At 42.2% G+C, this 27,125-nt stretch overlaps 1 protein-coding gene across 14 annotated transcripts in view; it reads left to right on the forward strand.

Moving 5' to 3' along the window:
* Positions 1-27,125, forward strand: part of MAGI2 (membrane associated guanylate kinase, WW and PDZ domain containing 2) — a 1,320,050-nt gene that overhangs the window by 1,251,665 nt on the left and 41,260 nt on the right. For 3 of the 14 annotated variants that reach the window (XM_053218555.1, XM_053218561.1, XM_053218562.1), the window contains one exon: positions 5,184-5,272. The exons of 10 other annotated variants lie outside the window; for them this stretch is intronic. In XM_053218555.1, coding sequence (XP_053074530.1) covers positions 5,184-5,272 — 89 coding nt within the window. Of the gene's footprint in view, positions 1-5,161; positions 5,273-27,125 lie in introns of all 14 variants that reach the window. One more of the 14 variants, XM_053218560.1, reaches the window with a different exon arrangement.

The following is a 27,125-nucleotide window of genomic DNA, read 5'->3' on the forward strand; positions in this document are numbered from 1 at the left end:
CAGGGACACAAGGATGAAGTGAAATTTTCTTAGTATCGGTGGCCCAGGGACAACGAACACCATATGCCCACACAAAGGGAAAAAGAAAGAGTCAATCTGAATTTGACTTCCGCCTACCCTTCAATTTTGAAAGTGAATTATGTCTTTAATGGGTTTGGACTTGATTACAGGTCTTTGGTAAATGGAATTGTTTTCATTTTGTAAGCACAATAAAACTGCATTAAGGAAGTAGAGAAAAGATACGAGTCAGTAACTATAGCTAAAGAAATGAATAGGCCAAATAGTACTGCCTTTCATCAGGAAATACACATGATTTACAATTTATTAGAGCACCAGATTAAGCAGTACTGGTCTCTACTTATATGGCAATAGGCGATGTTTATTTGTTTTTTTTTTTTTCAAGAATATACATTGGCCATTTGCAACAACATGGATGGAGCTCGAGTATAATACTAAGTGAAATACGTCAGTCAGAGAAAGACAAATACCAAATGATTTCACTCATGTGGAACTTAAGAAACAAAACAAATGACAAAGCGGGAAATAAAAGGGAGAGAGAGAGAGAAACCAAGAAACAGACTCTTAACTATAGAGAAGAAACTGATAGATACCAGAGGGAAGGTGGGCATGGTGGCAATGGGTTAAAGCAGGTGATGGGGATTAAGGATTTCACTTGTCATGATGAGCACTAGGTGATTGCAATAAAAGATTTAAAAAAAAGAGAACATATATTGACAAGAATATATATTACAAGTGAACATTATAAGCATACTCTTATCATCTTTTTTATAGTTATTTGTTCAGCAAGAGCTTTGGTCCCTCTGACCATACGAAGATAAATGCAGACAGTATACCCCTACTAAATATTAATACAAGACAAATCTTATAATTAATATCATCAGTTCACGTCATTACTGTTCACTTAACTAAATCAGGATTTTTCTGGGCACTAGCGATGTGCAAGGCACTTTGCCGGCACTGAACACAAGATACGGTCCTGGCCCTGGGTGAGCTAACAATCTAAGAATGAGGATATATGTAACCACTGATTCCAACAGAATCTAAAAGAATCAGTGGTGACTGATTAAAAGGTCTTCACAGATCTGCTCTAGTAAAAAATTTAAGTGGGTTTTATTAATTATTTGTGGGATTTAATACGTACTTCTAGAGTATTAAGGATCCTTGAAAAGCACTTGGCTTCTTTAGTTTGTTAAACATTGCCTTTGTAATATTTATACCAATGCTTTGTACATTTTCTGAAGAAAGGACTCGCTGAGTATAGGTAAATTTCTGCTTAGACCTTGTCTGAATTATTCTAAATTCTAAGTCAGTAAACCAAAACTTCATCTGGCAAATTTGCTAATCACCGATGTTCCCCTCCTGTGGCTGTCAGCCCCCAGAAGCCTGGAGCACTATAACCTCATAGCCGGAGGGTTTGTGGGTGTGCTGCTGTGCCCCCACGATAAAAGGAGAGAGTCTCCATTGCCTTGGCTTCTTCCTCAGAGACCACGTTCAGTAGGCTTTGCACTAATTCACCTGCATTTTTAATAGGGCAAAAGGCAGCTTGCTTCAATAATAAATTCTGAAATTTAATTTCAGCTTCTGACATTCATGGTTGAGTGTATCTTCCTTTTCCATGAGAGGTTCCACAAATCACTCCAGTACACCTGTACTGAGTCAGACCCAGGGAAGAGCTCAGCAGAACTCCGGGCCACATCATACAGAGGACAGGGTTCGTCCTGCCTAAAAAGGCTCGCGACTGCTCTCTGCAGCATGTAGGTGAGCCCAGCAAATGCTCTGTGAAGCTCCCAATAAGTTCCCATTTCATGGAGTCAGAGCCAAAAGCTTCCTTAAAAAACACACACAACTTTGAGATTCCGTTTCCCCACTGTTCAGCAAAAACCTCATTTGTTATTTTAAGTGATTTTAGGAGAAGGATGAAATCTCCTTTCTTCACATTGTTTTATTGGGGCCCATGGAGTATAATGAATATTTGCTCTTTTTGGATACCCTTACATGATTTCCAACGTGCAGTTTTCTCTTCTAAGGATATAGTAAATGACCCCCTTCCCCAAGTCCTCACTTGTTAGGCATTTAAGACTCTGGTAAAATATATTAGACCACATAGTACCCAAGAAATCTACCAAGAAGAACCAATTTGGCCTTTGAGGTTCAACCACCCTCATTTTCCAAATACGTAAGTTGTTGGCCACGTGCATCTTAGAAAACCTAAATATCCCAGCGCTTCCAGTAACCCATCCTGGAGAGTCAGAGTTTAGGCTCTGATAGAACATTCCCTTCCTTCCCCCAGCATGAAGCTGGGCTCTCCCACGGAGGACTGCTTCCTCAAAAGTCCAGGGAGAAGGAATTTTCTTAGAGAAAGCACTACTGAATGCCGTAAGAACATCAACATGGATCCCCAGGAAGTCACACATTTAAGAGAATGTTTTTTACAAGGAGTGGAGGGGAAAGGGGAGAGCAAGGATAAAAGTTAAGAGACAAGAAAGCGGGCAGCCTGGTTTTCAAGCTGTGTGCATATGCATGCGTGAACATGATGTGTGGATCTGGCCCAGGACTCCATATTTTTAAAGCTCCATCTCAGGGAATGCCATGCTCCCAAGATTACGGGGTGTATCTTCTCTGGCTCTGCTGTAAAGGCCGGGCGCATAGGAGTTTTTACTTCTCCTTGGCCCCCACTGTCAGGTGTGCCTCCCCCGCTCTGCAGGTTCCTCCTCTGCCCATCTAGTCTAAATGGCTTTTGTCCTGAGACTCACAGCATTACAACTTAAAGAAAGGAGACTAGATCTTCCTCCCATTGTCCTCCCATTTTCCATCTCTGGCCTTTTTTGACCATCCAAGCTCAGCTCCTACCCTCCTCACAGAGGACAGGCTGACCTTGGGGTTCAAGAGTTGATTCGAGATAGCTTCTAACCCTTCAGCTGCACTCATTGGGAAGAGGGTGCTAAATGCCAAAATCATTTTCCCCACTGTCTGATTTTTTTCTTGTCTCAAAGTAGAGCTGATACAGAAAAGGTTTTGATCCCTGCGAAGCGGTCAGCCAACCAAACTCTGCTCTCCAGGTGCTCAAAGCAGTATACCAGTTCCTTAAGACAAACTCTTGGGTAGGTCCAGTCAACTGCCATAACCAGCAACCGTGGAGTCTCCAAGTCACTTTCAAGCTTTCATTTTTTAACTAAGGCCCTCTAAACTTTTCATTTCTAATGGAAGAAATAATAAGTCCATGAAGCCAGATTTTTGTTATTTGAGAAATCTGCATACGGCCGTGCTCCAAGATAGGATTGTGGCAACGTTCCTATCCTGATAAAGGCTTCTTAATATTTCTTTTTAACTTAATTCCCTCAGTCAGGACCAAAGATGAAATTCTATAATGCCTTACTCCAGGCTTGAATGATGCACTCTAATTATAGCAAAATCTCTAAACTTTGAGAATCACACACATTTTTCAATGTGCTATTTGGGCTCAGTTCTTGTTGTTATTTTTTTCATAGAATGAACGCACACTTAGTCCTGACTAAAGAGCTGTGAACTATAATGTGGCTCAGACATTTGCTTACAGAATAACTTGCTTTTACACTACCGAACAAAGGTCTCTGATTTTCTCAGCATGTGCTCTGTAACACCTAGTGATTCCGGCCTCATCAGGACCCTAGGTGTTAAGGCCGAACATACACACTCATAACTGCATTGAATATGCCAGCATACAACTCCATTTTTCACATTTCACTGCAATTTCTACCCCAGCCTTCACAGCAATTTATTTCCACCATGTTCTGGGTTTTTTCTTTGAACTTCTGTCCATGAGGTTTCCTCGCACATGTATCTTTCAAGTCCAGTAAAGGTCACATTTAAAACAAGATGAGAGCCTTCTCTCTGTGTGACACTAAAACAGCTTGATTCTTTTGGTACAAAATTACTTGCATCTTGGCAAGGCTAAATGGTAAACTCAATTAATAAGTCCTGAAATGTAATTTCCATTTCTAACATCCGTAGTTAAGCATTAGTTTTCTTACCACAGAGAGGTTCCGCTTTCCATTTAACCTCAAGGTGCTAGTGCTCACCCTTGGTCTCCCTTCCCTCAGACACACGCCATGCTGTGAAAAGCACTCCATGTGGCATAATCAGAAATCTACGTGGAGCGCTGTTCCATTCTGCATACTGAAGCCATGCAGACATAGCACCCCGTTTGGAGCAAGTTAGGTATTTAGATGGGGAACACCATCAGTAATGCCAGCAAGGAGTACATCAGGCTCAAAATGTCTGAGCTGCACGGCTTAAGTTGTTTCGATCACATTAACCTCACATTCACCTTCCTTTCCCCCGGGCTGCACGGAGCTGAGAAAACACAGTAGCGGGCAAGGGGTGGGGGTGGGGGGGTGGCCGTTGGTGCACCTCCTGGGTCCTGTCCCTTGGAGATTATTGATTTGGATATTCTAGAGTGTCTAGTACCCATCTACGTGTAGATAAAGACCTGTAGCCCAAGAGCTGAGAAAAAGACAAAGCAAGAGAGCCACCGAGAGGGTAGCTTCATAGCATGGCCCTGGGACAGGTGAGTACTTCAGAGGAGAGCAGGCAGGGTGGGGCTGCGTTTCTTTTCCCTGCTTTATTTTTTTCCAGAAAACAATTACACTCAGCAAGTCAACTGTGCACTTTGACTATAAATAAACAAATTGTCAGAGGTGAGGGAAGCTATAAGAACGTGTGAGATTATTAGCAAAAAGAGAGATATAAACATGGGCACACCACGTTTTCATTTTTTCAGTTGTTCATAGTTTGGAACTGATTACTGTGACTGATTCTCAAATGACAGCGGCTATCACTAAATATCCCATTTTTGTGAGACAATTCTACAAAAACTGTGATATGACCATTTCAAAAAATTTTTAACATCTGTGCCTCCCTAAAAGCGCCTCAGGATGCCCTCAATATTTTGAGAAAAATCTACTTTTGGAATACACATGTAGCTCAGTCTTGCACTAATTTCATGCTGCATGCTCGACAGGGGTAGCTCTACTTAAAGTCTTTATTCTTACTGCCTAGATAATTTGTATTCAGCTGCTCTAAACATACTAAGCAATCTTGACTCTAACAGTAATAATATATCTTTGTCACTGGTTCTGTTAATTCTAATGATTGGTCCTAGGCTGTTCCTCCCCTTCCTTTAGGAATGGTACCTTCCAGTCTCTCCATGTGCATGAAAAGTGACAAGCATGGGTCCCCATATTTCTACTTATTGGGCCACCCTAAAGACACGGTTTGTAAAATCTGCATGAATATTATCTTTCTCTAATGAGCTTTGGTTTTGCATTGTTTGTAACTGATGTATAATGCTTTTTCTTTCATAGTAGCTTGTCTACTTACTGCTAGAGCTCTGGAAAATACATGTAGCTGAGACCTTACATTATCCTTATAAGGATATGCTATCCTTATAAGGATAGGATTTGTGGGTTCCTAAAAACTTGAGATGCACCAAATTCCAGGGGTCTGGTCCAGAATGGCCCCAGCAGGAAGGAAAGGGAGGGAGGGTACAGCAGACCGCATTGGCAGAGTTCTGCTCCACACACTTCCAAAAATCCTCCCCAGGCTTTGATGCAAATGATCAAATTGGTTTCCCCTCAACCCAAGTTCAGATAGCTCTGACCCAGGGCACCCCTTTGGCACCAGACAGAAGGAGAGCTGCATTGCCAAACATTCTAGCCCTAGGATCTCTGAACATCCCCTGGCATCATGGTATGTCCCTCACCCACCCTGTGGCCACTGTCCACACAGGACTGGAGCTTCTCATTTTCCTTCCTTGTGCTCAAAGATACACCAAATTTAAAGGGGGGGGGGGGGAATAGTTGTGACTTTTTCAAAAGTAGGCATAACTTTGTATCTGAACATGATTCACCACTATTTCAAAATGAATATTCTTAAGTGTTGGCTGTATTTGAGCCAGCACTTGGAAAAAGGCTTAAGGGGAAAAAAATCCCATACATAAATAAAGCAGAATATAGATGATAGCCTTGCAAATAGGGTTCAAGCAACTTTTCACCCCTCAAACACACCCCTAGGGTGGCCCACGTTTCCACTGTGAAATCCTGCAATGGGCAGGTGGCTACTGCCACATTTTAATAGGTAGGACTGGAATTTTAAAACATCAGTTTGACTTTTCGGCAGAAATTGATACCATGCTCAGTCCCCATGGTTAGGCATGGAAGCATGAATCAGACTGACACGTTTCTCAATTCAGGCTTGATGTGACCCCATTGACACTGTCACAGCCATGGTTAAGCATCTCTCCACCAAAGTCTTTTAAGCTAGCTCTCTGAATTTTTCCTGAAACATATTTTCCAACTGTTAAGGACCCTGCAGATTGCCATTGGGATTGGTATAACTCTAACGTGAAAGATAATATTTACTCACTAAGTGAGTTATTTGGCCTAATGCTAAACAATTCCTTACCAAATACTTTTATGCCCATATAAGTATTACACACACACACACACACACGCACGCACACACACACAATTGCAATTATTCTTTGAGGATGTCTTAAAAAACAGATGTTTTAAATGTATCATTTCTCTAAAGTGTCTGTCTCTCAAGGATGTTATGATCAGGGGAAGCCTGAATCAGAGCATAAAGGAGAAAGCTCCAATTTACTGGAAAAGGCGTAAAGCCATGGAACAATTATAGGGAAGTCCAGTCCATTGACTATGGTTTAAATAGGTATAGATTTGTGTTTCTGACAAAAGAAAGGTATATGCTTACCATTTAATTTACTTTACCTAGTCTGTAATCCATGGAGGTGAGGAGACCTGAATCAACCAATTAACCAGTGTCACCAGCCAAAAACAAAAACACAAGAAGGCTCTTTGTGGTTTCTGTCCAGTCCCACCAACATCTATCAGGCTCTTTACTCAATGCTGGGATGTAAAGATTAATAAGAGAGCCTCTGCCTATATGCATTCACAAGTAAGTAGGAGTGACAGGGAGAAAACCAGGCAGAGGGGCAAGTATGAGTAGTATTGGCAAAGGAGTGATAAGAGTTCAAAGAAGGCAATATACTAAATCTGCTTAGCAGAGTCATAGAAGGTTCTACTTTACATTTTAGCCGGGACCTGAGTGACAAGTATGATTTCACCAGTGTGGGCAAGAAGTAAGGCTGTTCCAGGTAAAGGAAACAGTTTGACCGAAGTCAGGGAGTCATGTTGAGAACAGCAATCACATAGGCTAAATGAGAAAGGGGGGCCCTAAATAAAAGAACACAAAGGTGGGTTCAATGAGAAAGGGCCTTGTATGCCAAGCAGAGGAATTTGGATTTTATATAACCAGATGTCACTGAAAAATTGTTTGAATGAAATGGCGAAAATATCCGTATTTGGAAATATTCTTCGATACTGGATTTTATAAGAAACTGGAGACAGTTAAAATGCTATTGTGGAGGTTGAAACACATGATAAGAAGACCAGACTTGGGGGAGTGATAGTGGAAATAGCACATTGTGAATAGATTCTGGAGATACTCCAGCCATTCCGTTGATGGAAGTAACAAAACTAGTGAACGATGAATATGAAAGAAGGGGCTCAGGGAGGAGGCTTGTGGCCCAGGGCTCACTGGAAGATGACACCTACAGGTGAAGGAGGAAATTTAAAAAGAAAGATAACGAGGTTACTTTTGGACTTGCTGAATTCTGGATGCCCAGAGGACTCTTACCGACAGGGTAGTTGGATAAGGCACTCAAGGGCCGGAGCACTGGGGGAGTCCCTAAGAGGACAGTGAGGGCCGCAAATGGGCCTCTCTCAGAGGCCCCTCTGTGTACAGAGAGGAGAGTCCATGGGACATGGTCACATCCATGTGGTAAGTAAGAGATCAGGAGAGGACAATCCAAAAAGCAAGAAGAGAACCAAAGAGAAGAGTGGTGGGAGCCAGAGAGAGGGTTTCAGGAAAGCTACAGGGAGAATGACCCATTTTCTTGATGAAAAAGTGGTTGCTCTGCCCCAAGATGGGCTGGGAGCAGGGTTAGGAAAGGAATGGGAAGGAGGAGGAGGAGGAGGAGGAGGCAGGGACTGGAATCTACTTTACTGCCTGGTTTAATACAATGCTGGGTGCATAGCATTCAATAAATGGTAGTGATTTTGAGGGTTGTGGGTAGGAAACGCCTTCATGCACTACTCTCCATGGACCTCACCACAGGACTTCCCCACAGGGTTCCCCACATTCTGGGCCACAATGGGAATCCACGAGTGAGATGGCAAATAACTAGAGCTCCTACTTAGATCCAGTCATGGGTTTAAGGCCTGGTTTGTCTGGTTTGTTTTTTCAGAGGGCCGGGATAGGCAGGGTACAAAGATGAATGACACCATTTCTCCCCTAGGGGAACTATGTATATAGAGCATGTTTAAGGAAAACATGGTGGGGGCGCCTGGGTGGCTCAGTTGGTTAAGCATCCGACTTCAGCTCAGGTCATGATCTCGCGGTCCGTGAGTTCAAGCCCCGCGTCAGGCTCTGGGCTGATGGCTCAGAGCCTGGAGCCTGTTTCCGATTCTGTGTCTCCCTCTCTCTCTGCCCCTCCCCCATTCATGCTCTGTCTCTCTCTGTCTCAAAAATAAAACGTTAAAAAAAAATTTTTTTTTAAAGAAAAAAAAAAAAAGGAAAACATGGTGCTCACTGTTCACAAAAAAATACTCTTTGGGCGCCTGGGTGCCTCAGCCGGTTAAGCTTCTGACCCTTGATCTCAGCTCAGATCTTAATCTTAGGGTTGTGAGTTCAAGCCCTGTGTTGGGCTCTATGCTAGGGGTGAAGCCTACTTAAAAAAAAATACTCTGTACTGGCACTCATTAAAGTCACTCTCAAATGTATTACGTTCCTGGATTGATGTACAAAACATTTTGAAAACAAGCATGATCTGCTTAATTTCCCTTTCCAGGGACACATTTGCCCTTTGAAATCTGGATTCCATCATCAAGTTTCCAATGAAAGTGTCCCCTCAATGATCACCAGTCTTACCATGGTAACAAAGTCCAATGACTAATTCAATCCTTTATTCCCCTGGGACTCCCTGGATTAGTTAACACTACTGATCAGTATATTAGCTGGATTTTCTCTTGCTGTTCTGATTGCCTCTCCAGGGTGTCCTTCAACACTCTTCCCATCCAGCAAGGCCCCTCCCCAGATTTTCCCTCAGGATCTCACTCTCCCCCAGGGTTCCACCTGTCAAGACTGTGCAGATGACTCATTTCTGTTTTGTCATGTCTGGCTTCATTCCACAGCTCCACCCTGAGATTTCCCACTGCCTGCTAGACATTTCTAGCCAGATACCCCACATTTGTGTATTCAAAATTATATTTATGATCTTTCCTCCTAAAAATACTCCTCCTCTTGAATCACTTATTAATTAAGGGACTATCAATCCTCCTCATCACCCACCTCAAAACCATCTTGACTGCCTTCCCTATATATATAAAGAGTTCCCAAGAGGGAGTGATTTTATGTCTCTCATTTCTCACAATGACTTTCTCTCCATTCCTATTGTTTAGGGCCACTCCACAAGGTTAAATAGCCCACCTGTTTTCTGTATTGCTCTGGCCAATCTTCCCAGCTCGATACCAGAGCAATAGAGCAATTGGTTGTCCTTAAGGACTTCCCCCCCCCCCACCCCGCCCAAAGACCTTTTCCACTAACACACACACACACACACACACACCCTTAAATTAGGGCCAGAACCATCCCTGGTTTAGCTCCATCCAAATCAGTCTTGTCTCTCATCTCCCACAATATCCTATTTCATATCTGTGCCCCAGCTACACTGGAGTATTTGCCATTGCCCTATATTCCCACCTTCATGGGTGGGCACATGCTGATCCCATGTTTGAGAAACCCTTTTTCCAAATCATGTCCTCCTTTAAGAACCACATCAAAGGCTGCCCCCTCCATGAATCCTTCCCCATGTCCACCAATCAGAAGTAACATCCCAGTCCTCTGAAATCCCATAGCCCTTTATATCTCCCCTGTTCCCTCTTACTCTCTCTTTTACAACATAATTATCAATATCCACCTACTTCCTCCCCTTTCTAGAATTCAAATACTGCTCATCACTCTGGATTATTAATATGGTGCTTTATAGAGTGAACAAGTGAGTGCATGAATGACTGTAAGTCTCGCAGTATCACAAAGTCATTATTCTGACAGCAGATCTCAATGTAAGCTTTTGTAGATGGTTGCAGAAGGCATAGGATGGTGTCCCAACTTTCCATTGACTGTCTCAACCTAAACCAGAAGTAGCACTTTGGTTGTTGTTTTCATAAATTCCCGCTTGTCTATTTTCTTATAGAAAACAAGAGTGGAGTTAAGCACGGAGTTAATTCTCTGTTAAGAGTAGAGTGGAGGAGGGGCGCCTGGGTGGCTCAGTTGGTTAAGCGTCCGACTTCAGCTCAGGTCACGATCTCGCGGTCCGTGAGTTCGAGCCCCGCGTTGGGCTCTGGGCTGATGGCTCAGAGCCTGGAGCCTGTTTCAGATTCTGTGTCTCCCTCCCTCTGCCCCTCCCCCGTTCATGCTCTGTCTCTCTCTGTCTCAAAAATAAATAAACGCTAAAAAAAAAATTAAAAAAAAAAAAAGAGTGGAGTGGAGGAAATCTGGCTGATTGAATGTTCCAGGCAATTATTTTTGGTTAATCTAAGTTATAATGTTTCTGTAAGGTGTTTTCTCTCAAACTGTAGTTCTGCCCTGTGTTGGCATTACAAATTGTAGCTTAACATGCCAGAGTTGCTTCTTTGCTATGGAAGTGCCGTGTATAATTGTCTCCTACGGGAAAGTTGAAACAAAAGCTGTGTAAACAACAAAAAAAAAAAAACTGTGAAACAAAAGCTAATGTAAGGTCTGTGTGGGATCATGTACCTACCTTCCTGTAAAAAGGGAGCCACTCTGGAAAATTCTCTGGCTCTTTGTCTAGCCTCCTGGATCTATTTTTTTCAACCAAATTGATTTATTTTATGATATGCATCAGACATTGTTTGATGCTGTTGGGGCTACAGAGAAAAAAAAATGTGGCATTGTCCCTCCCTCACCTCCAGGAGTTCTCTATCTCATGGGATAGCTGAAAATACTCTCTGGAACAAGTACAAGACAGTGCAAACCCAAATGACAAGGGAGTTTGAGACGGGAGGGGGAAATAATGACCAAAATAGTCAGAAGGGATCCTTGAAGGAAGCCCATCTTGAGATAACCCTTGAAGAACCAGAAGGTTTGGGATGAACAGAGTGGAGGGCAAAGGACACTACAAATAGAAACTGTAGGAGATGATTTTGATGCTAAGAAGCAAACTGATGTGGTTTGAAGTGTTGGGGTTCTAGCCAACAGCTAAGAAGGAATCCTTGAGATGTCTTCAGTGCAAAATGGTGGTTTTATTAAAGCACGGGGACAGGACTCATGGGCAGAAAGAGCTGCACTGGGGTTGCGAGGAGTGTTTGATTATATACTTGGGAGTTGGGAGAGGTAAAGACTAGGGGAAGTTTTCAAAAGGACTTTTTTTTTAAAGTTTATTTATTTTGAGAGAGACAGAGATAGCATGAGTGGGGGAGGGGCAGAGAGAGAGAAGGAGAGAGAGAATCCCAAGCAGGCTCCACACTGCCAGCGCAGGGCCCAATGCGGGGTTCAAACCCATGAAGCCCTGACATCGTGACCTGAGCCAAAACCAAGAGTCGGATGCTCAACTGACTGAGCCACCCAGGTGCCCCTCAAAAGGACTTTCATTTGCCAAAGTAGACTTATAGGATCCTGGAGGCCTAACTATTGGTAGAAGTTTTGTTTTTTTTTTTTTTGTAAATTATCAAGATAGTTACAAACTGATAAGAGAACACAGTCATATGGGACATGAGTCTATCAGTTAACCATTTGTTTTTCCTTTTCCTTTGTTCTTGGGCAGCCAGGAGTGCCTGAGGAATGTCACATATCTCACCTTGGTGGGGGTGGAGGTGGCTGTTAGAATATGCTTTGTCCTCAGCTTGCTTTTGTTTCCCACATCACAAACGAGGAGAGTACAGGGTAACCTTCTGAAAAGCAGAGGGAGTAGAAGTGCAAGAATTGTGAATGTGTGGAAGAGGCCAATATCTATAAACCAGTGGCAATGAGGAGGCACAGAAGATTCTTGAGCATCACACTGAGGGGACCAAAGAAGTATCTTAGGGGTGGTGGGGAACATTTTTGGAAAAGGTTTTCTTTTTCTTTTTTACTTTTCTTTTTTTTTTTTGGAAATACTTTTCAAACTCATGGCTACCCATTAGAAACAACTGGGGAACTTGTATTTAAAAATCATCTGTAGAGGCTTCTCCTCAGACCAATTAACCCATGAATGTGAGGAATGATGGCCGTGGGTGGGAGTACAGGCTCAGGTACGATGTAATTTTTTTTAAGTGTGTCCCCGGTCAACACAATGAGCAGCCAGAGTTGTGAATCACTGGTGGACCAGATAAGAAAGTAAATCAGATAAAGAGGCTATCACAGTAACTTAGAAATGCAGGGATGGGTCAATGAGGTGCTGAAAACAGTTGAAATGAAATATAGGAGGGTTGAGACTATAAAGAACCTTGAAAGAAGAATCATTAAGACTTGGTGACTGATAGCATAAAGGGAATAAGAACTGGGGAGGCTTCAAAAGTCATCCCAAGTTAGGAGCCTAAGTATTTGGGAAGATGGAAGAGCAGCTGTGAGGAAAAAGAAATAGGAAAATTCAGAAATGATGCCATTAACAAGACAGGTGAGCTTTCAAGAATTACTTAACTTCTCAGGGCCTCAGTTTTCTTATCTGCACAATGACAGGGTCCTGTTACATGGCATCTTCAAGTACTAGCATTGAAAGTAATGTGAGTGAACTAATCTGAGGAGTGGGGGAGGCATGTGGGATTTTAAGAGATTCAAATAGTGATTCATAACAAGCAATTGCATCAGAATAGTGCATCTCTAGCATGTGAAACCCAAAGAGCAGTGGGAGTCCCCAGGGAAGAGCACAGAAAATTGGGGGTGAGAGGAAGGCCATGAAAGGAGAAGAGAATAAGAATACAGAATTTTCCTCATTGACTGCTCCAGGCTCTGTATCACCTCCCTGCTACCTTGTGACAGGTAGTCAGTGACACAGTGGCCACTGTCCCTCATAACCCCAACATTAACATATGGACACAGTCATCTTTTATAAGAGTACTTGGAGTTGTTTTCATACACTGGATTTTTCTGGAGAAAGACTGTCTCTTGTTAACATAGGGCCTTCAAAAAATAAATTGGGTCATTTTCTCATTCATTTTGAAAAGTCACTAACAGAGAAAGCAAGTAGCAGGAATTCTTAATATCTCTTTCTATATTCAAGATACCCCCTTTTTTTCATATAAAATGCCAGAAGGGAGAAAAATTATCTTTTCCAAGTGAAATACATCTGTTCAGTTGGCCTTTTCCCATTATTTCCATCAATAGCTTATTATCCCTGGGCACACAGCAATCAATACAGTAGCTTGTTTTCAAAGTGAAATATCAGGGGATGCCCACACCAAAAAAATCTCACTGCTTACTCAGCTTGTGATTGTTGGTTGCCTTCAGAATGTCAAATACAGTAAAATTGAGTCCCAGTCTTTCTACAGCCAAAGCCATAGGGCGCCTACAACCTCTAGCTAGAAACCCCTGGTGCTACTATGGTTGGGCTACAGAGATGTACAAATGGCCCACAAGCATATGGTAAGATGCTTAACATCACTCATCAGCAGGGGAATGCAAATCAAAACCACAATGAAATATCACCTCACACCTGTCTAATGGCCACTATGAAAAAGAAAGGAAAAGAGTAAGCGTTGGCAAAAAGGTAGAAAAATTAGAACCCTCATTCTGTTGGTGGGAATGTAAAATGTGCCGCCACTATGGAAAATGGTGTGGAGATTCCTCAATAAAATTAAAAACAGAACTACCATATGACCCAGCAATCTTACTTCTGGGTATATATATCCAAAAGTATTGAAAATGGGATCTTGAAGAGCTATTTGCACATCTGATGCGGTTTTGGAGGGCCGGTGGGGGTCCGGAGCCGATGGCCAAGAAGGAATTATTGAGATGTGTTTGGTGCAAAAAGGTGATTTTATTAAAGCACAGGGACAGGATCCCTAGGCAGAAAGAGCTGCACTGGGGTTGTGAGGAGTGACTGATAACATACTATGGAGTTGGGGGAGGCTAAGGCAAAAGGGAGGTTTCCAAAAGGACTTTTATATGCTAAAGAAGACTTTAGCTATTGTCTAATAGGAGGCCTAGCTATTGTCAAGCGAAGCTTGTTTTTCCTTCTGGCAAAGCATTAATGTTAAGACAGTAGGGAGACCTGGAGAAACGTTATACTCCGGCCTGTCTCAAGTATTTGTCAATGGGCTGCAGGTTCTAAAGAATTTAATTTTATTTACATTTTCTTCTTGCCTTTGTTCCCCACACCACTATGGAGGGGAGGGTGATCTTAGGGCTCCAGGAAACCGAGTCTATAGGTTTCTGGAAATTGCCTTTTTTCTTGTAAATCATTAAAACAGTTGCAAACTGATGGAGACTCATGTCCTGCATGACTGTGATCTCTATCGGTTAACCATTGGTTTTTCCCTTTCCTTTGTTCTTGGGCAACTAGGAGTGCCAGGAATGTCACACAGATCCCACCTGGGGGTGGAGAGGAAGTTGCTAAGCCTGTGCTTTGCTCTCAGCTTGCCTTTGGCTCCCTCCACACACCCATGCTCTTTGCAGCAATCTTCACAATAGCCAAGAGGTGGAAGCAACTAAATGTCCATCAGGTGAATGGGTAAAGAAAATCTGTCACACACACACCGTGAATATTATTCAATCTTAAAAAGAAAGACCTTCTTTGGGGTGCCTGGGTGGCTCAGTCGGTTGAGCATCCGACTTCAGCTCAGGTCATGATCTCACAGTTTGTGGGTTCGAGCCCTGCGTCGGGCTCTGTGCTGACAGCTAGGAGCCTGGAGCCTGCTTCAGATTCTGTCTCCTTCTCTCTCTGCCCCTTCCCGACTTGTGCTCTGTCTCTCTGTCTCTCAAAAATAAATAAAAATGTAAAAAAGGAAGAAAGAAAGAAAGAAAGAAAGAAAGAAAGAAAGAAAGAAAGAAGAAAGACCTTCGACATGTTGTATGCTACAACATGAATTAACCTTCAGGACATTATGCTAAGTGGAATAAGCCTGTCACAAAAAGACATGATTCCACTTCTGTGAGGTATCTAAGTAGTCAAGTCTTAGAAGCAAAAAACAGAATGGTGGTTTCCAGGGGTTGGGAGTAAGGGAGAAAGGGAGTTGTGTAATAGCTGTAGGGGTTTTGGTTGTGCAAGATGCGAAAGTTATAGAGATCTTTTGCACAACGACGTGCATATAGTTAACACCACTGTACAGTACACTTAAAGTGGTTAAGATAGTCAATTTTATGTGCTTTTTACCACCTCAAAAGAGAAGAAAATGCCACCCGGCATTAGGAGAGCCAGCAGTTCTAAAGCTTTGGAGTTCAAAGCACCTCCTGAGCTTTATTTTGTAAATTGCACTGATGTTAGACAGCTCTTAGGGCAATTGGATGACAGGTGATGAGCTTCTTAAAGGAGCAAGCAGTAGGAGAGAGGTGCTCATTACCAGAAGCTTGGCGTTAGCATTCTTCTCTCTGACTGGGGTTCTGTTTGCTCCTCTAAAGTTGCTGTTTAGGTTCTTGCCTTTGTTTGGTTGATTTCGGAATGAGGACTTGGCTTTGGAGTCCCACCAGGGAGTAAAGAAGTAGGACTGCATATGTTAGAAAGGCAGTTCCTGAATCTGGTGATGGTTTACTTATTTATATTCCTTTGTATCCCACCTCTTTTCACAAAGGCTTCTTTGAGACAGTTGGTCAGGTTCGGCGGGGAGGAGAAATATCAGTTGTCCCCCCAGCTGAGCTAAGTAGGAGCTTGCAAAACAGACAAATACTATGAGAACACAATCCTGACCCCTCCCCACCCCCCCCACCCCCGCAAGAAGTTCACTGACAAGAGAAAAGTGTCCCCCTTTGTTTTCATCAGAGGTCTCAGGTGGCAGGTGGTGGTGCTCAGGTGACAGGGGGTGTAAATGGAGACGCATTGCCGGGTTAGTTAGTATTGCAAAATATGATGTGAAGATCATAATATTTTTTGTGCCTTCCTGTGATCTTGTTTATTATGCAAAAATTTGCTGGATTTATCTGTCTTACCTGTCTCATAGTTCTTTAGCTACTAGATCACTTATCAAGCCCAGAGCCACGTACTAACCCCCTGAGAGAACTGTTTGCCTCCTGAGGACAGACACCATGTCTGCCAGCTCAGGTGTCACAGGCTTTACACCCAGTGGTGCCTTGGACTGCATTGTATGAGCAAGTGGATGGATGGATGGATGGATGGATAGAAAGGAAATAGCAGAGTCAAGACCTGCCCTCCAAAAGGTTATGGTGTACTAGGAAAAAGAGAAAAAGAAAACCTGTGACTGAAGGAACTTAAAAATAAGTGTGGCACAGGGGCGCCTGGGTGGCTCAGTTGGTTGGGCGACCGACTTCGGCTCAGGTCATGGTCTCACAGTTTGTGAGTTCAAGCCCCACATCAGGCTCTGTGCTGACAGCTCAAAGCCTGCTCCGGATTCTGTGTCTCCCACTCATGCTCGCTCGCTCTCTCTCTCTCAAAAATAAATAAAACATTAAAAATTTTTTAAAAAATAATTGCGGCACATAGAACACAGTAGATACACTCAAATGAAGAGGGGCACCGGTAGAGTAAGCTGAGGCCGGGCAGAGGAGTGGGGGAGACTTCTTTAAGAAAGAATTCCTACCCTTCCAGTCTTCAGCATTGCAGGATGAAAATTAACTTCTTTTAACCAACCACAGCATCTTTTGCCTCGATCTATATTGAACTGCTTCATTTAAATACGTATATTTACTGTGTAAATTGCATTCTAAGAATGCACCACCATATTCAATGAGTAGACCTGGTTTGCTCCATTTAAGAGAAGGTGCAAAATAAATTCAGTTCATAAAAGAAAGTGGTATTGGATCCAGCTGATTCTGAGGTAGATCTCACGGGAGTAGGAGCGTGCTTGAAAATCACAAAGCTAGAACTAAGCCTTTAATACCTCACAGCAAGCTCCAAGTTCAGTGTGGACTGCTGAACAGAAGGCAACAAAATCCAGTCAATTATTTTCACCTCTATTTCCTAGCAAAGAGTAAACAATTTTCAGCCGAAATTTTTTTCTGATTTAGCCTTTTTATCATTCTTCTCCTCCATCTGATCTTTCTGCAATCCACCGACCCCAGAAAATGGATGCCTCCACCTTGAAACAAGGAAAGAACACACAGCAGGGGAAGGGAGCCCATGAGAGTGAGGGAGAGCAGCCTTAAACATCAGTTCCTGCCAGAGACCTGAGAGGAGAAAATATAAGGGTTGATTAGATTTTCCTGAATTCCTGCTTAGCAGATGCCTCCTGAGAGAAATCATTTAGGGGCCTTAGCCTCACTCTTGGATCTCCCAATAGATACACATTCTCCTGGCAGGTACACGGTCTGTCCGTCCTCATGGGTCCCAACCCCCTTTGAAGGCCAACATGACAAGGAAAGGGGAAGGAAGGACAGAGAAGGGACCCCTCCCTCCAGTAACCTCAGTCAGAGGATGCCGCAAACCTGGGACACCTTCTGTATTAAGGGTCTCCTCGTCAACTGCTCAGAGAGCTGTCTGAAAGGCTAAAGTTCTGGAATGAGCTCCCGAAACAAGAATTAAGAAAGAATGTATCTTAAATCTCGGTTTTGACAATGTTCCTACTGTCATTCTGTGGCTGCACTGGTTCTCAAATGATGCCCTAATGGGAGCTCTTTTTTGAGATAACTTGTACTGAGTTTAACAAATTAATACATGTTATAGAAGATCTCAAAAACAGAAATAATCAAGAAGGAAAATGTAACCATTTTATTTTGGAACCTGCTTTTTTTTATTTGACAATATTTTTAGACTGCTGGGAAATTAAATATCCTTCTATACATCATTTTGCATGACTCCCTAGTACATTGTTATATAGACCTATCATTTAACCTATCCCCTATTTAGACTTCTCTTATTTTTGTGATTTTTCCACTATTATGAAAAATGCTACAAAAAAATATCCTTGTCTGTGTATCTTCCCCTATATCTTTGATTATTTCCTTAGGGAAAGCTTTGAAAAGCAAAAACGCGGGGTCGAAGAGTATCTGCATTCTCATGGGAAGATGATCAAAGTCAGGGTAGTCATCTTTGGGACCTACCCTTGAGTGAGGAAGTAAAATTGTTATTAAAGTGTCTTTTCCAATAGTCAGAGGCTATGAGCTCTGGCAGAGGCCATGTGGTCTAATAAAAAGTGTAGAGACTTGAGAGTCAGCGTGGCAGCAGAAGGCCAGCCTGCCCCACACACGTCAGGCCCTGGCCTCAGCTCTCTGGGGCTCCCGCACCTCGTTTATAACAGAGTGAAAGGGCTGACCATCCTTCTGCCCAAGCACAAAAGGACTCCTTTCAAAATTGGGAGAGCACAGACTAACAGTTGCATCATATTTATTAGGATGTACAGTTTGTTTTACTTTTATACTGTCCCTTCCATTTTGTTTAGTTTGTTTTTAAACAACACTAACAATATTTCTCAAAGAAGCAGAAGGCAGTGTGCAATCTCCTAATAGTTTCTTGACAGTTTAAAAATTGTAGACCTTCTCCGATCACTCAGAAGTTTCCTGCATCTGTGTGCTGTATTTCTCTGGGGAAGAGGCCCAAGCCCATGACACCACTGACATTACTTACCATGGCTTTCTTCCAAAGTGTTCTGGGCAATAAGACCTTTTCAGACACTTCCAGAATGGCTGTTGGGCAGGCTTCATTTGCCAATGGCAGAACTGACCTATAGCACACTAAACACTGGCTTAGCCACAGACCCAAAGCAAGCTGATGTTCAAGATGGGGATTGGCCATCATCAGGAGGCCCTTGGCTTCTGGCTTCAGACGTATCACCCAGCAAAGCAGAATTTTGAGGTTCGTTTCTGTTAACTTGAGTGTAACAGTGTTTCCATTTGAACAACATGCTAAGTTGGTAATACTTGAGGGAACTGGTAGAGCCCATGTTAACTAGTTATTATTCATCCTGGTTAACAGTGCCTTACCTTTACCTGTGTGCTGTTACATTGAGAAGATTCTTATGAGGTGGTGTTTTCAACTGGCAGGCCTCTGAGAAACAGATAAAAGACAGATCATAACACGGGAGGGTTAGCTCCACATTGTAGTTCAGAAATCTAAGACACAAAAGGAATTTCTGACCACACCAACCCACAAGACTGATGTAGAAACAAACATTTCAGTTTCCTTGCCTTCTCTGCACTCATTCCAACAGTATTCCCTGCTGAATAGCGGTGGCCTCCTGTGTCATTCAAGTGCTATCCAAAGCAGACATCCTTGGCACTTTCAGAAATAGCTGTCTTGTCTTGTGTGACCACCGTGAATGAGCTGAGAATATTCCTTTGAATTCAACCTTCTCTTTGAATAGCCATCCTTAAATCTTTAGTAAGACCGACTCAACAGCCTCTTATGTGGAAAAAAGAGACTAAATGAATAAGAATACTGGTCAATAACATTGATCTAAAACCATCAGGCAGTTTAAATATGAGCTCCCTAAGTTCAGACAGGTTTCTAGCCAAGGGTAAAAACTGTTCAAGGACAAAACTGAGTATGAAAATGTGTTATACAAACACAGCTATAGCACTTACTACCTATCCCATATGGAGCAAAGAGAGAGTTGAGGAAATTTCTTAAGATGGGGAAAAATGGAAAATCTAGACAACTTATATGTGGCAATATAAGGAATTTTCTCTATTGTGAACGATTTGTTGACCTTTTACATAGGCATCATAGAGCCTTCATTATCAGTCTCAATGTATAAAATGGTATTTGAAAAGAGAAATAGTAGTATTTTTCATAGGCCAAAAGACCATAAGATCTTAGAGTGAGCATCTCATTGCCAAGAGCACAAATGTGTGGAAAATTACAGATATAAATTCTGAAGTACATCGATGTTCAGTGAGACCCTGAATGCATAGAGTTCTCATTTTCCTCTTCTGAACTAAATAAGAAAACATTGAGACATCCCTGAAATGTTTTAAAAGAAGCATTGCACCGATGGTTTCGCTCTGCCAGGTTTATTGTTAGAGGATGTCATCTGGCAGAGTCTGGCAAAGTGTATCCTTGGAATGGATGGGTTTTGTTTATCAAGTTCAAATAGATCCCCCCACCCACATTCACAATGGGGGGTGGAGAGGAGGCAGTAAAGGCTGTTAGGTGCTTTACTGCAAGCCCCTAAAACATCATGGAATTGCAATTCTGTCTGCAACCATTTGTTACAGGCTAGAGCAGATTACAGGAGCCAGTACAGAGCCCTCAGCCATGATTTATGGCGGAAGAACAGCTCAGAGAGCATTTCCGTCAAGTAGGAATGGCTGTGCAGCCCAACAGACGTTGCCCAAGGTGTGAGCACTAGAGCACTAAGTGAAATTTCTAGAAGGAAGAAACTTCGGCCACGGGCCTTAGCCCTACATGCCCTGAGCCAAAGATGAATTTAAGCTCTTCTCATTCTTCATCTTTGCACTTGTTTCCAGCTTGCAATGACCATTGCCAGGGAGAAACACTTTACTGAGCAGACTGGTAATGTGGTGGCAATCATGAGATCGTATCTCCTGTTTTATTTCACAGTGTCTCCTTCTCAGCCTGTCTTGTCCTTTAAACAAAAGCAGTAAGTCTGATGGGGACAGGACAGTATAAATTCAAATTTAATTTTGAAGCCATTTTTTAAAATTTCTCAGCTTTCTTTATGTTCACTGGAAATTCTTCAGAATGCCTTAAAACTCAGAAAAGAAATCAACAGGGGGAGGGGCGCCTGGGTGGCTCAGCCAGTTAAGCGTCTGACTTCCGCTCAGGTCATGATCTCATGGTCCCTTGGTTCAGCTAACAGCTCAGAGCCTGGAGCCTGCTTCGGATTCTGTGTCTCTTCTCCCTCTCTCTCTCTTCCCCTCCCCTGCTCTCTCTCTCTCTCTCTCAAAATAAATAACATTAAAAACAAAATTAAAAATAAATAAATAAGAATTAAAAAAAAAAGAAATCAACAGGAGGCACCTGGGGGACTTGGTTAAGTGTCCAACTCTTAATTTCAGCTCAGGGCATGATATCAGTGTTGGTGAGATGGTGGGATAGAGCCCCATGTCAGACTCTGTGCTGACAACACAGAGCTTGCTTGGGATTCTGTCTCTCCCTCTCTCTGCCCCTTCCCCACTTGCACACGTGCACTTTCTCTCTCTCCCTCTCTCTCTCAAAATAAATAAATATGAAAAAAAAAAATTAAATAAAGAGGCGCCTCGGTGGCTCAGTCAGTTAAGCATCAACTCCCACTCTGGTCATCATCTCACATTCATGTTTGAGCCCCGCATCAAAAGTGGAGCCCCACGCCCTCCTGCCCCCATGTGGAGTTCAAGCCCTTTGTCAACAGGGCTGTGCCTACAGCTCAGACCCTGGAGCCTGTTTCAGATTCTGTGTCTCCCTCTCTCTCTACCCCTACCCCACTCACACTCTATCTCTTTCTCTCAAAAATAAATAAACGAAAAGAAAGAAAAGAAAAGAAAAGAAAAGAAAGAAAAGAAAAAGGGAAAGGAAAAGAAAGGAAAGCAAGAGAAAAGAGAAAAGAAGAAAGAAAAGAGAAAAGAAAAGAGAAATCAACAGAACTATTATTGTTTGAGTCCCATCCTTGAACAGAGGGCCTGGGACAAGCCATTCCCCCTGACCCCAAAACAGTGTAGAATGACAATCCAGGTTACGTAACTATGAGGGCAGAGAGGAGAAATGTTATAGGAAGAAAAAAAAAAAAAACAACTGGAGGGAGATCCAAATTTTTAATAGTTTTTCTTTTTTCTGGAAAATGAGGAATACCACTCAGATAATGCGCTTATATATTATCCAAAATGTCTCTAATTAATATGAAAATGAGAGAGTGACTCCAGCTGACACATTCATCTTTATAAGATCATATAGATATGTACATATATGAGAATATAAATTATATACACAAGCACTTTCAGGCAACTTCTGGGGAATCACTCTTTTCTCCACCCAGACTTCTTTCTAAAATGCAATTCTTTAAGGTATAGGAGACATTCCGGTGAGGACATCATAATATCCACTTAATTTTAGAGCCTTCATTCCAAAATATCAGCTGGGCAAGACTTTTTTTGAGTTGATTCATTCCTCGAGTCAACAAAGTTTCTGGTGCAAGACACTTTCTTTATCACTTTGAGGAAGAGAACGATGAATAAACAGTGGTTTTTATCCAGTAGGCACAGCCCATACAAATCTATCTGTAAGTAAATATCAGCCAACACGTGCTCAGAAGAGATGCACAAAGTACATCTTTTGTGAGCTTATCAAAGAAGACTTCAAGAATGTGCTGGCATTTAAACAGAGCCTTGAACAGCCGGCAGGCTTTTAGGAAGCAGAGATGCTGTGGGGCAATCCAGTCATATGCAAAAATCAATGAAAGTGAGGGCTTGAGGTTAAGACAGAAGGCAATTTGACTGGAAGGTTAGGTACTTTGCCAGAGAAGGAGAAACGGTGGTCAGGCCTACAGTTTGGACTCAGCCCTCGCCACCAAGGGCAACACAGTGGAGACAACAGAGCAGGAGGGTGGCAAAAGAGAGGCTGGAAAGGAGGCGCCTGGGTGGCTCAGTCAGTTAAGCATCCAACTCTTGATCTCGGCTAAGGTCATGATCTTAATGTTCATGAGTCGAGACCCGCATCAGGATATGCGTTTATGACATGGAGCCTACTTGGGATTCTGCCTTTCTTTCTCTCTGCCCTTCACCCACTTGTGCACTCTAAATAAATAAATAAATAAATAAATAAATAAATAAATAAAATATTGTTAAGAAGTGAGAGAGAGAGAGGCTGGAGGTGGAGGTAGCAATGACAACCACTACAATATTGTACATGACTAGAAACAAGGGCCTCAAGCAGGGCGGGAATGGAGAGGGAGGCCTAGACAGAAGGAACTTCCAGTTACCTCAGGAAGGGACTTCAGGTGAGGCCTGGTGCCCCAGTGACTGACTGGCAGAAGAAAGAAGTGGGGGGAGTCAAGATGGCAGTAGGTTTAGGGCAAACGACAAGTTCATCATTAGAGAATCCAAGAAGGCTCAGCAGCCTTCTAAAAGACAACACGCTGCCACACAAAATCTAGGCTGGTGCAATTAGAGGCTCCCCAGGAGATAATCCTGTTCATTTTCTTCTCCTCAGGCAGTTGCACACCAGAGCTCCCTCAGACAGCTGAGCGAGACCCATAGATATCCGAGAAAGGAGATTCCACTGCCCCCTCCCCCATTTTAATAGCCTTCACAGGAGAATTTGTTATTTGTCGATAATCTAACCCATCCTGCCCCCATCTTTCTTCCTTGCCTATAAAGGTGATACACACAGAGCGCATAACACTCACCCTCATTCTGTGGTTCTTCATAAGAAATAGCCGTTCTGTGACTAGTCGGTATTGCAACCTTATATCCTGTCACCGGGGTTTCGCCTATTTATTATATAAAGACTGATATATGTTATATAAAGACTGATAACACAGTTACCTGGTTATTTAGCTAGTGATACAAAATGTCCTTCAGCTACTTTGTATTGCCAGTTAATATATTTAATAGTTAATGTTGTAAACCAACATGTAATATATGACATTTACATTACTCAGCCCATATATGTTTTCATTTGGGAAGAACATTTTCATTAGCATGTTTATGATACCATCTCAAGACATAATATGGCTTAATTCTATTAATAAAAACTAATTTAAAAATCATTATCTTTTTTAATTACAGCTTTTGATTTAGTTCTTCCCTGCTCTGCGAATAAGGGTAACTATAGCTCTCATGCAGTTGGTCCATAGCTAATTTTGTTCTTGCTAGAGCTATCACAAGTTATTTGTTGGGGGAAGTTGATTAAAAGCAACACCCTCAGAGCTCCCTATGCGGCCCCATGATTGGCCATGGCTCACCTTGTCAGGACTCTGAACAGATATCTAGCCTCAGGTGCAGCTGTTAGCTAATTCTCTTGATGGTCACAATCTTTAGGTCACAGGAGTCCTGATGAAGGTAATTCAAACTGAGCAGTCAACACCCCTCTCCCCCCCCCACTATGATGACCCACATCATCTCAGCCATATCTTCACTGAGCCTGATACTGGAGTCATTCCCATTTCTGGCCCTATTGTCTAACCCAGAGAATGTGGGATGCCTTCCTTTGGTATTAAGTTCCCAACTCCTCAATTTTCCAACTATGTGCTCACCATTCAGGTTCTGCCAGCTCTGGGTTCTTGACCTTGGCTGAGTTCACAGGCAGCATACAAAGCTATTGAGTGTCCAATAGAGCAAGTATCATAAGGCTTATGTATTAGAACTCAGTATACAATGGCTGCTGGCAGGGAAGAGCTGAGGAGAGAAAGGAGAAGACACATCCCCTATCTAGATTTTAAGTTCCTTAGGATAAGGCTGCAAAGCACCCTGAATATACCTAGAGGGGCTTGCTGCTTGCCTGAAAACAAAGCTCAAAAGGGGAAGACAGGAGGCTGTCCATTCACCAACAAATGAGTACTCCCTTGTGGCTAATGGGGTGTTGCCATAGTCACCAAATGTTTTCACTTACAGCTTGTTTCAGAGTTAAGCCAAAAGGCATCCATCACACACACACTCACACACACACAGAGACCAAAAACCCTATATTTTGACCTAGCCCTGGGAAGCTTTTGAAGCTAATAATAATAATAATAATAATACAATTACAATACAATTAATACAATAATAATAATATAATTAGATGTGTAGCTGCCAAGAGAGCAAATGAGTTTTCCCTTCACAGTGGTTCATATGTTAAAGTTAGCAGAAAATGGAAAGGTATTGAGAAATAAGAATACGACACTACTACAGACCTTTACTTTAAAAAAAATTTTTTTTCAATGTTTATTTATTATTGAGAGACAGAGAGAGACAGAGCATGAGCATAGGAGGGGCAGAGAGAGGAGGAGACACAGAATCGGAAGCAGGCTCCAGGCTCTGAGCCGTTAGCACGGAGCCCGACGTGGGTCTCGAACTCACAGACCGTGAGATTATGACCTGAGCCAAAGTCAGATGCTCAACCAACTGAGCCACCCAGGCACCCCATATAGCTCTTTACTTTTAAAGAGGCTTCAAACCAGCCTGTGTCTTAAGGGTAATTGGCCAGAGAAATGGTAAAGCAGGAAGGTCAAGTGGTGTTGAAAAGTTAAGTCATTTCTAACTCATCTGCTAAAGCATGCTTATGCTCGCATCTCTTTACCAAGAGATCTGCATGTAGTTGTAAATGACATGCACTCTGATGAAAAGAATTCTCCATCTCAGGTGAAGGCAAGGAGGGTTTATCCCAGAGACATACGTAAGCATAAAATTGCTGACAGGAACTGAAAAGGCTTGTGAAAACGTCATTATTGTTCAGGTAATATCTCTCAAAAAAAATGTTAAGGAATTTTTCTGTGTCTTCGTATCAGTCAGTATAACTCTATTAAAGTACTTAACAAACTGTATCATGTTTATTTAGGTGTCCTTCTCCCTTCATTAGAATATGAGCTCCACAAGGTCAGAAAGAGAAGTTTTTCAATTCGTTTTCATATTCCCCATGGCCAGCACATTGCTCAGCCTTAGGGATATGAAGAGGGCACTCAATGTTTGATGGAATGAATGGATGAGTAAAGAAAGGAACTAGAGACAGAGACTCCCCCGCTCCCAACCAAAGATCATTATACTGTTGTTGCTGTCCTATATTCCTATATCTTCATCACTTAGATATGTCCTCAAGCTTCTGAGGGAGGCTTCTCAGATGACATCTCTCTTGAATCTTATGCTTCCATTTACATTCAACCTTTATTTTCACTTTTAGCAAATGAAGACACTGAGGTCCTTTGAATGAAGTTGACTTTGCCATTCATTCTCTGACTGTATCTCTCAGTGGGAGCCTCTATTTGCCACACACTACCTGCCCCCCCCACACACACACACAAATGGTATGTTAGCTCCACAAGGGCACTGACAGTTGTCTTGTTGACCATCTTAAGTGCCTACCACCCAAATAGTCTCTCCAAAGGCATTTGTCAAATGAGAAAATGAATTAAAGTTTCCTCAACGTACTGCCAAACCAACCAGTCTTCTGTACTGCTGTGAAAAAATAAGACAGGAATAAAAAAACTACACTAAAAGTCTGTGTTAAGATTGAATGGTTCGCTAGTGTTCAGCAAAAGTTGAAGCTGGAGTCTAAGGATATGCTAATGAGATTGTGGGTGACTCTTACACCTCTGTCATTCTGTCCTTGGATTGGCAATGATAACAGCTGACCTGTTTTCCTCATGGCTATGTTGGGAAAGGAAGAAAATGTCTCTACTCTAGCCCTATACTCACACATACATATGCCCACACACACCCACACACGTACACATATCTACTTAAGGCAACAATATTTCCACCTAGAAACAATTGATGACAATGTTACAAAGAGAAAGAATGCCCTGGGAACTCTGGATTCTGAAAAAGGAATATTAATAGTGCTGTAATTAACAGTGTTGTAAGTTTGGGGGTGAGGTGTAGAAATCTATGATTTTCATGAATATTTCTCATAAAATAATGAAATAAAGCTATCCTCCTCAAATGGAAGGAAGTACATTCTCCTATTTGTACAAGTTGGAAGACACAACTTGTCCTGTTAAAGGTAATTCAAATGGAAGTACAAGTTATGACACAAATTACCCTTTTTTTTCCCCACTTACCTTTAATCAAGCTACTGTGGGAAGATGAAAGATTAAAGAGAATTGAGCTTGAACTTGAAAGAGATAAGATTTATACCCAAGTGATTGACCAGATCCATTCATTGTCATTTTTATTTTTGCATTGTTTTAGGTTAGAGTCTGGCAAAAATCAAACTTCGTAAAATGAGTAGTTATACCAAAAGCACATCAGTTATCAGTTTTTAAATTTTTGAAACTGAAACTTACACCCCGTAAAGTTTGTAATATTTTCCT

The sequence above is a fragment of the Acinonyx jubatus genome, chromosome A2 (assembly GCF_027475565.1).
Source record: "Acinonyx jubatus isolate Ajub_Pintada_27869175 chromosome A2, VMU_Ajub_asm_v1.0, whole genome shotgun sequence".
NCBI classification, from domain to species: domain Eukaryota; kingdom Metazoa; phylum Chordata; class Mammalia; order Carnivora; family Felidae; genus Acinonyx; species Acinonyx jubatus.